The sequence below is a fragment of the Pongo abelii genome, chromosome 23, assembly GCF_028885655.2.
Source record: "Pongo abelii isolate AG06213 chromosome 23, NHGRI_mPonAbe1-v2.0_pri, whole genome shotgun sequence".
NCBI classification, from domain to species: Eukaryota; Metazoa; Chordata; class Mammalia; order Primates; family Hominidae; genus Pongo; species Pongo abelii.
Window position 1 is genome coordinate 175,828 of NC_085929.1, and position 10,552 is coordinate 186,379.

The following is a 10,552-nucleotide window of genomic DNA, read 5'->3' on the forward strand; positions in this document are numbered from 1 at the left end:
AGAGAAAGTAGGCACAGCACAGAGCTCCTGACACCCAACACTGTTACCACAACACAAATACTTTTGGCCCAAAGTGGAAGCCACCAATCACCATTATCAAACACGTCATTTTCCACTGGCTCTTTATAGTTTAGAAAGCCTAGAGAAGGCATCAATGTTTGAGTAAGTCTGCATTTGGAAAACATGTACACATGAGTTCATACAATGTTTATTGAGCACATACTATGTGTTCAGAAGTCTGTTACAGAGCAATGTTCAGGAAACATTACATGATGTGAGTTAATCCTCATAGCACCCTGGGGGTTGGGTACTAAGTTTTCTGTAATTTTCAGGATTTAAATGAAGGGCCTAGTGTTTCTATTTTTTCTTCCATTTTAAAAATTATTTACCTGGAAAATAAAATGTGCAAAATAAAAGCTATATCGACAGATGAGAGGGATAGAGAAAAAAGGGTGAACTGTTCAGAGAGATGTTTTATATTTATATTTACCTTTTTGTGTCTTGTGGAGCAGCTACTGAATTTGCAGGAATGGAAAACAAGTTGCTAGGTGGGGTGTCTCTAGAAGCACTGGCTTCAATGAAAAAGAAATTATAGCCCCCAAATAAAGAATTATTTGCTTCCATTTTTCTGCTCTTCCATTTTAGGAAATTGTGGGCACCAGCTCAGGAGAGGCAGCAGGAGCCCCAGCCCGAATCTCTGGTCTCCTTTAATCAGTTCTGTGAGAGAAGATTCTAGGGTGAGGCCAGACCTAGATGAGGCCTTAGAAAAGGGTGGATCTGGGCAGGGCTGGAACAGAAAGCGGACCCCATGTTTCTGATGTTCATGCTGGTGGATTATTTCCAGTTCTGTCTTTCCTAAGCCTGCCCAAAAGAGACTTGACTCTTAGAGCTTGTGTAATTTTAATCTGTTTTAGCCACTTCCCTGACAATTTTTATAACACATGATAACAAGAAACTTAAGCAAAACTCTTAGGGTTTTTTAGGACAATTATATGAGAAGCTAAAAACTTATTTTTACCAAGATAAAATAAATAGAAATAATCACAACAATAACAATAACTCTTCTGTCCATGAATAGCCCTTCAGGAGGAGACATCGGAACCCAAGGAACAGTGGAGCACATGCAGCGAAGGCCCCCTGTGCAGCTCCCTTCTCTCTTCCGACTACAGGATGCTGAATTCAGCTATTAATCCATTTCCCTTCCGACTACAGGATGCTGAATTCAGCCATTAATCCATTTCCCTTCTGACCACAGGATGCCGAATTCAGCTATTAATCCGTTTGCTCTAGATGAAAAATTTCTGGACAGTAGAAACCATGAATTCTTCATCTGTTTTTCTGATGGTCATGCCATGTAGTTTAGATGTCCCCTCCAAATCTCATATTGAATTTTAATCCCCGATGTGGCAGGTGGGGCCTGGGGAGGAGGTGGTTGAATCATCGGTGAGTCCCTCATGGCTCTGTGCCGTCCTTGTGATAGGGAGTACTCGCGAGATCTGGTTGTTTAGAAGTGTGGCCCCTCCTTTCCTCATCTTTCTTGTTTCTGCTTCTACCATGTGAGATGCCTGCTTCTCTTTCACCATGATTGTAAGCTTTCCAGGCCTTCCCAGAAGCAGACACTGGTTCTATGCTTCCTGTACAGCCTGCAGAACCATGAGCCAATCAAACTCTTTTTTATAAATTACCCAGTCTCAGATTTTTTAAATAGCAATGCAAGAATAGCTTAATACAACATATGAAAAGAAAGCAATTGATATATTTACCAGTTTGAGTATTTAACAGTTTGAGTCTCCAGACCTCTGCCTTGCTTCAACTCAAAGAACGGGAAGGGAGCAACCCCCATCTACTGCTCCTGATCATGGGAGAATCTTCAGTTCATCTTAAAACATTTCAGTCAAAAGCCCTGTGTTTTATGTAGAAGAAGGAGGGTATCTGAAAGAATGGGTCTCTTTATTTATTTATTTTTCTGAGACAAGGTCTCTTTCCTTGTCATTCTGGCTGGGGTGCAGTGGCTCACTGCAGCTTTGACATTCTGTGCTCCAGCAATTCTCCCACCTCAGCCTCCCAAGTAGCTGGGACCACACGTGCACACTACCACAACCAGATAATATTTGTATTTTGGGCAGAGATGAGGTTTTGTTATGTTGAGCAGGCTGGTCTTGAGCTCCTGAGCTCAAGTGATCCTCCAGCCTCTGCCTTTCAAAGTGCTGGGATTACAGGTGTGAGCCACCACACCGGGCAGATGGGTCTTAACTGATTTTAATCAGGGTACCTGAGCATGGAAGACATGCCCTTAATTTTTACCTAATACAATATTTGACAGGTATATAACTTGATTTTTTTATTCCTGTGATTCATAAGAATATGATAGTAAAAGGCCTTGAAAGCCTGTGGGAAAAAAGTGCTATATTGTGCTTGAAACCACCTTTTACTCTGAAAGCAAGGGCCATCCAGATACACCTGTTGAGAAGATATTTTCTCCTGTTGCATTTTAGCCAAACAGCTGAGTGTGTCTTGAAGTTGTCTTTAGATTTTTAACAGGACAAGTGTATTTTCTAAGACCCCAAACTCAGGAGTGGCCATGGGGCAAATCACAGCTGCACACATAGAATGCATGCACAGCAAATGCATTTCTCACCCTGAACCAGGGGTTGTTCCCCCTGGGTGCACACGGGAATCACCAGGGAGGCTTTTAAAATTACCTAAACTCAAAAGGCAATAGATAAATGAATTCAGAATCCCTGCGGTGGGACCTGAGCCACAGTGCTGTTTAAAGCTCTCTGGGTGACTATGGGGTACAACCAAGCCCCCAAACTGCTGCTTTAAATCAGCCTCTTCCGGTGAACTAGTGGCAAATGGTTTCCGGAAATGAATGGTTTAAATCAGCCTCTTCCTGTGAACTAGGGGCAAATGGTTTCCTGAAATGAATGGTTTAAATCAGCCTCTTCCGGTGAACTAGTGGCAAATGGGTTCCTGAAATAAATGGAAAGATTTGCTGCTGGGTTGTGCTCTTCTGATCTTACCTGCATTACCTACTTTTCCTTGCCGAACTGACCTCTGCTACATATTTTATTCCTGATTCAATCCAGTTCTACTCATACCAAATGCATAGTATGCACTAGGTGCCCTTGCATTGCTGAACCTCACTCTTGGGTGAGGACTTTGTTGAAAAATAATTGCATCCTAAAAAAACTCAAAATACTGGACTCAAATGATCCTCCTGCCTTGGCCTCCCAAAGAGCTGAGACTGTAGGCATGAGCCACCGTGCTTCGCCTGTACCCTAAAAAATTAAAACTGTCTTACTTACTAAATTGATGTAAACATGGGAAGACCTAGAAGGTCACCAAAGTGTTAGGACATAAGTAAATACCTTGGAATATTAATATCCATCTGATGATGCCCTGAACAAACATGTCCCACTTTAAAACGATACAAAACAGTGTTATTATTCTGAGATATGATGTTAAAATTTTGTGCAAATAAGTAATATTTAAATTTGTATATACGTATAACGTTCTTGCAGAAAGATGTGTACAAAGAAATCAGGTAAAGTTCAATGAATTATTACAAAGTGAACACACGTGTGTAACCTAGAAATAGAACCAGGTTCACTGATGCCCTGGCAACCACTTTCTCTCTTTTTGCTCCCCCAAAGTCACTAAGATCTTAAGAGCTAACATTGTAGATCAACTTTGTATTATTATACATGTTTTATTACAGAAAATTTAAAACATACACAAAAATAAAAGAAACAGTGCAATAGGCCTGTTACCCAGCCTCAACAGCAACTAATAACATGCCAATTTTGTATTATCTATACTTCAACTCATTTCTCACACAGACTTTATTATTTATTATTATTTTTTCAGATAAAAAATGTGTGCTCATTGAAGGTAAAATCTTGGCTGAGCACAATGTCTTAAGCCTGTGCAATCCCATCACTTTGGAATGACAAGGCAGGAGGATCATTTGAGGTCAGGAGTTTGAGAGCAGCCTGGGCTGCATAGTGAGACCACATCTTTATTAATTTTTTTTTTAATTAATCAGGCACGGTGGTGCACGCCTGTAGTTCCAGCTACTTGGAATGTTGACATAGCAGGATCCCTTGACTCTAGGAGTTTGAGGCTACAGTGAGTTGTGATTGTGCCACTGCACATCAGGCTGGGTGACAGAGTGAGACTCTGTCTCAAAAAAAAATAAATAAAGGATCGACCTTAACTAGCTTTTTACACATAAACACACCCATATAAACAATCCCTCTTTTAATAATAGAAGTACCAAATTAAAAATCATTAATATGAACCCATTTTTAACGCAGACTTCATCTTTTAATAAGTTTCTTTTTTTTTTTTTTTTGAGGTAAGATGTGCACTCATTGAAAGGTCTAATTTGGCTGGACACGGTGGCTCACATTCATAACCTCATCACTTTGGAAGCCAAAGCTCAGGAGTTTGAGACCAGCCTAGGCAACACAACAAGACCTCACTGGGGCAAGATAGTGAGACCTCATCTCTACAACAATTTTTTAAAAGTTAGTTGGGCATAGTTGTGCATACTTGTAGTCACAGCAATTTGGGAGGCTGACTTGGGAGGATCACTAGATTCTGGGAGGTCAAGGCTGCAGTGAGCTGTGATTGTATCACTGCACTCCATCCAGAGGGACAGAGTGAGGCTCTGTCAAAAAAAGATACAATTTTAACTGTACGTGTTTGAAACATCAACACATCCATATAAAAAATCCCTTTCTTAAAAATAAAAGTACCCAATTTAACAGTCATTAATATTCATGGGAATTACCTAGAAATTTTTTGTTTGCTTTGGTTTGGATTTTTATTGAAAGGGGACACCTAGAAATGTTATTTAAAATCTAGATTTGGATAAAAATAAGCCTGAGTTTTTTCTTTTTTTGAGACGGAGTTTTGCTCTGTCGCCTAGCTGGAGTGCAGTGGTATAATCTCGGCTCACTAAAACCTGTGCCTCCGGGGTTCAAGCAATCCTCCTGCCTCCCAACTAGCTGGGATTACAGGCGTGAACCACCACATTCAGTTAATTTTTTTTTTTGTATTTTTAGTACAGATGGGGTTTCCTTATGTTGGCTAGGCTAGCCTTGAACTCCTGACCTAAGGTGATCCACCCGCCTTGGCATCACAAAGTGCTGGGATTACACGCATGAGCCACCGCACCCAGCCAGGCTTGAGTTTTGCCTGAGAATTTGTCTTTCTAAGAAAGTACATCATATGGCAGTTACAAGGTCTCTTTTATCTAAAATATATAGAATTTAATAAATAAAAATTTAAAAAATTTACCTGAGATTAAAGGACACATCAAAACACATGTGTAATATGTTGTCTGTAGGAGTATATTTTAACAATGACATATATTATTAATAATCATTAATGTTATAATAATTTATTAACTAAAATGAACAAAATTTCTATTATGATATCTATGAAAATACTTTCTTAGAGTAAAATATTCTCACATCTTGAGAGGGCAATGGTTAAAAACAGCAAAGATGTGGAAGTCGATGTAATATCAAGTACTTACTATCAAGTAAGTAGCAGACCCCTCTTCACCCCTTTTACAGAGTTATCCAAAAAGCAGTCATTTACACTAAAGCAGACAATTTTCCTAGCTTTCTATTGAGTTTACATGTTAATATTGTTATAAAATTTAACTCAATTTTCTTATAAAATTACCTGACCAAATTTTATATATTATATCATAATATATCAAAATTTATTTAGATGTCAAATAAATTTTGATATAATATTATAATATATAACGATATCATATTATGATAAGTTCCATTTACATTCAGATAATTTCCCTAGGCAGTGTCTGTCTACCACTAATTCTTTTCTCGTTCCACTGTTTGCACAGGCAGCACAGCTGGGCAAACACAGACTCACCCAACACAGCCTCTTCCCCCTGTCTTTCTCCCCCTTAGGGAATCAGTTCATCAGTCAATCAAGTCATTTAGGACTGGAGGCTGAGTACTCCCTAACATAGAAGGTCTTATTCCTGCTGCTTTCCTCAGCAGAGGGGGAGACAAGAAGGTCCTTTTAGGGGACACTTGCTTGGATATAGACTAGGCTAGTTGGAGGGCTCTGACCAGCAGAGAGGCTCCACCGCAGTAGGAAGGGATGAGGCAGCTATTCTGAACCTGGAGCTCCACCACACCTTGTCCCTTAGGGAATCAGTTCATCAGTCAATCAAGTCATTTAGGACTGGAGGCTGAGTACTTCCTAACATAGAAGGTCTTATTCCTGCTGCTTTCCTCAGCAGAGGAGGAGACAAGAAGGTCCTTTTAGGGGACACTTTCTTGGACATAGACTAGGCTAGTTGGAGGGCTCTGACCAGCAGGGACAGACTCCGCCGCAGTAGGAAGGGATGAGGCAGCTATTCTGAACCTGGAGCTCCACCACACCTTGTCCCGTCTCACTGAGGCAATTTTGAGAGTCTGCCCTGGAATATGGTGGATGTTGAGAAATAATGTGGGCTTTGACGGGATTCAGGTGGTGTCCGCGGTGTGAAGACAGTAGCTGAATGTTCAGAATCTAGGCTGTTTTTCTTGTGATCAGTTGGGTTACCTGTTTGAGACCAAGTCCACTTTTACTAGGGAGGCTGAATAAATTCCACAGAACACAATGGCGCTCCCAGGATGACTGAGGAAGGGTGAGAAAGGAGGAAAGTTTTTCCACCTAGATATTTTGCTACCTCAGGAATCAGGGGCTGATTAGGTTAGCATTGTCTCAACCTAATCAATTCAATTTTATTGCATTTGATCTAATTATCTTCCCCATTTTTAAGGTAGGAAGGGCCATTTCATTTGGTATTTATTTTTTCTCTGCATTTTTATTTCATCATATATGTGTGGATCTAATACAATCAACCATAATTTGACATTTGTTGTTTCCAAGCATTTAAGAAATTATAATATCTATGCACACAATGTTAACACTATGTATAATAAATTCTCTTTCTGTGCAAAATATATAACATATGTCAATATAGGCATGTTTAATTGTGCATCTTGAAAGGTGAACAGGATCATAAATACTTCCAGGTAGGAACTGGGACAGAAATTGGAAGAAAAGATTCTCCGATCTTCCGATCCCTGTGCTCCCAGTTCTTTGTTTTCTTGAAACTATAAGAGGACCTGAAAATGTCTCCCCTGGGAAGGGATGGGTTTCTCTCTCCAAGGCTGAATCCCCAGGGCCAGGCAGTGTGGCTGGGACAAGCCAGCTCTCAGCAGGGAAGACATAAGCTTGTGTCTAGGTCCCCAGTAGAACTACAGCAAGAAACTTCTGATTGAGGCTCTAAGAAGCGGCAGGAATGAGAAAACTGCTCAGCCAATAAGAGTAAGCCACGCCCAGCCGAGGGAGGTATAAAAGGCAGATCTAGCAGAATAACCCACACTCTGCCTTTGGACGTGTGAGAGAGCGCACCTTTGACTTGAGCTTCAACATGGGAAAGGGAAATGAAGACCCCGATATCCACTGCTCCTCCATCCAGTGCTCCACTGACCAGCCCCCTTTCCAAAAGATCTCCTTTACAGAAAAGGGCTCAGATGAGAAGAAACCATTCAAAGGAAAAGGCAAGACCGCCTTCTCCCATTCCAGTGAGAAGCACATACAAAGGCAAGGTAAGGCCTTGGGCTGCTCCTGTGAAGGCTGGAAGGAGGGTTGGAATCAGGGATACTGAGCTATATGTCTTTAGTAGGGTTTTATTTTGAGATTTGGGGATGGGAAATGGCTTAGTGCTCTCAGGGGACTTTGAGAAATGTGTTCACTCGTGACTCTGGCAGAAGAGCTTCACATGAAAGACTGATCTGCAAAAATGCATCAGAGATAGACTATGGGACTCTTCCTAGGGAGAGGTGACTTATCTAAACTTTGTTTTGCAGCAGGATCAGAGCCCAATCCAAACAAGGAGAATTCTGAGGAAACCAAGCTCAAGGCCGGGAACAGCACTGCTGGATCAGGTAAGATTTGGCTCTTTCAAGGTGAGAAGGGACAGGGTAGCAACACAGGCTCCCCTGGCAAGGAAACTGGGAGCTCCTTGGCAGCCAGGGCCATACAGATCCTGGACACTGGAAAACAGAAGAGAGCTGGAGTTTGCTGGTAACCTCAGCTCCTGTGTAACCAGGATGGACTACGAATTTCAGGGTGTTCAGTTGGAGGCACTTTCTCAAACTTTCATTGTGTTCACAGAACCAGAGTCCAGCTCATACCGGAAAAACTGCAGGAAAAGAAAAATCAGTTCCAAGGACAGCTGCCAAGACAGAGCAGGTAGAATCTTGGTGTTTGTTGTTGTTGTTGGTGGTGGTGGTTTTTTTGTTTTTGGTTTGCCCCAAAAAGCAAATAATTAGGAAACTTTTATATGAGGCTGGAGCGGAAAGAGAGTTACTTATTGACAAGTAAATTTTTGAGATCCTAGCACTCTGAGAATATTTGGGGACTCACAAGCAGTTCAGCCTCACTTCATTCCAGGCTGAGATAGGAAGGAGTGGGAGAGACAAGTGGGGTTCACCTGGGTGCACAGGGGGTTCTGGAAATGAGGGTCTGTGGGGACTGCTCTGGTGAGTCTCTCACATGCTTTCTTTGCAGGGAACTGTCCAGAAGAGGAGTGCAGCTTGACGTTGAATAAAAAATCAAGATCCTCCGCCGCTGTGCACAACAGTGAAATCCAGGAGACCTGTGATGCCCACCATAGGGGACGTTCCAGGGTTCGCACTGGGCGCAGCGAGCGGCATAGGTCTCGGGCCCTAGGAGTCCAAACACCGTCACTTCGAAAAAGCTTGGTGACCTCTGTGCGAGCTATGTCAGAGACTGTTTATCAAGACCTAGCCCAGGTGTGGGCACAGCAGATCCATTCTCCACTGACCTGTGAGCAGCGGATACTGCTCACTCAGCTCCGGGGGCCTCTGTGTGCCCAGGTGCAGACCTTGTATTCCATGGCCACCCAGGCAGCTTATGTCTTCCCTGCTGAGAGCTGGCTTGTCCCAGCCACACTGCCTGGCCCTGGGGATTCAGCCTTGGAGAGAGAAACCCATCCCTTCCCTGGGCAGGAGATAACTGAGCCTGTCAGTGGATCAGATAAGGCTACGCTGGGAGCACCCTGACCCTATTCAGCAGAGATGCAGCTCTAGGAATGAGAACAAGGACCTGCTTCTTCTCAGATTCTTCCAGATGACCAGCAGTGACAATTTTAGACACAGTGTGTTAATAAATGACAGAACCTGAAGAAGTCATAGGAAAGAAACTTGAGCGGTATAATCAGAATGCTGAGCCCTGCATTTTGCAGACCGCTAAGGCTATAGACAAATTTGATATTTCATGTTAGACATTTGATGCCTTTTGGATGTCTGATGACAGTCGTGCATTTCTATATAATCAGAAAAATATTAGATTGTAATTGTGAATTTGCATATTTTAGATTGTAGAAAAGTAAATATAAAATTATATGCTCTTTTTTTTTTTGAGACAGTCTTGCTATGTCACTCAGGCTGGCGTGCAGTGGCACAATCTTAGCCCACTGCAACCTCTGCTTCCTGGGTTCAAACAATTCTCATGCCTCAGCCTCCCAAGTAGCTGGGACTACAGGCATGTACCGCCATGCCTGGCTAATTTTTTTTTCTTGTATTGTTAGTAGAGTTTTGTCACGTTGGCCAGGTTGGCCTCGGACTCAAGTGATCTGCCAGCCTCCGCCTCCCAACGTGCTGGGGTTACAGGCATGAGCCGCTTTACCAAGAAATTGCTTCACTTTTAATCCAGAAAATGTTGTAGGCTCTCACTCTTCCAGCCTGAACCCATGGAGTACTAATATCCACAAACCATTAGTAGCACTCCCTGTGGGAAAATGTCTATACATTTTTACAGTTTGATATAATTATAGTAAAATTACTATGCAAGCTGTTTACTTTTAATATTTCTACATAAAATTTAAGTCAAGATATATTAAATGGTAAATGATTGTACTTATTTATTGACCTGTGTCATGTTTTATTTCATTTTAAACATCCTGAATTTATATTTTATTGTATTTTATACATTTCAATTGATTGTACTGTATTGCAGGATATGACTACAACACAGTGTATTTGTTATATTTGATGTATATTCTACTTGTATTTTGTACTGAGATCATACAATCTTTCATTATCTAAGTGTATTAATGACTTGTTTGGTTGCTTTATAATTTTCACTTTATGTAATAATGAAATAAACATTAATGTTATTTGGAATTTTAAATTTCTTTCATATGGAATTTGTATTTAATAAAGATGTGAAAAAGAGAATGTCTTATCTTCACTTCTGCATCATCCTAACCCTGACCTCGCCACAGTCCACAGCTCTTGTCATAGTCCGGGAATAGTGTTCTGTCACTACAGGAAACGGGGCCAATTCAATGGTAATACTCAGATATAAATTGGAGATATAGAGATTTTATTCTCGAGCACTGCAATAGAAAAGAATCACAGTAACGCGAGTCACACAATTTTTGGGTTCACACGGCTTATGAGTTATGCTTACACTACGCTGTAGA

The 10,552-nt window shown here is 41.4% G+C and overlaps 1 protein-coding gene across 2 annotated transcripts; it reads left to right on the top strand.

Moving 5' to 3' along the window:
- Positions 1 to 7,471: 7,471 nt before the first annotated feature.
- On the top strand, positions 7,472 to 9,128 carry LOC129053702 (protein FRG2-like-2). Of its 2 annotated transcripts, none has more exons than XM_054545759.2 (4): positions 7,472 to 7,649; positions 7,911 to 7,988; positions 8,218 to 8,295; positions 8,614 to 9,128. In XM_054545759.2, the coding sequence occupies exons 1-4, from the start codon at positions 7,472 to 7,474 to the stop codon at positions 9,126 to 9,128; spliced, it is 849 nt and encodes a 282-aa protein (XP_054401734.2). The 2 variants fall into 2 exon arrangements, with proteins under 2 accessions (XP_054401734.2, XP_054401735.2); XM_054545760.2 differs by having other exon boundaries at positions 7,914 to 7,988.
- The last annotated feature ends 1,424 nt before the right edge of the window (positions 9,129 to 10,552 follow it).

What these genes read in the sequence shown, in the direction of transcription:
- LOC129053702 (XM_054545759.2), top strand. Translation starts at nt 7,472, where the DNA reads ATGGGAAAGGGAAATGAAGACCCCGATATCCACTGCTCCTCCATCCAG. An exon ending in GAAGCACATACAAAGGCAAG is followed by an intron (nt 7,650 to 7,910) that starts GTAAGGCCTTGG and finishes TTTGTTTTGCAG; the next exon opens with CAGGATCAGAGCCCAATCCA. An exon ending in CAGCTGCCAAGACAGAGCAG is followed by an intron (nt 8,296 to 8,613) that starts GTAGAATCTTGG and finishes CTTTCTTTGCAG; the next exon opens with GGAACTGTCCAGAAGAGGAG.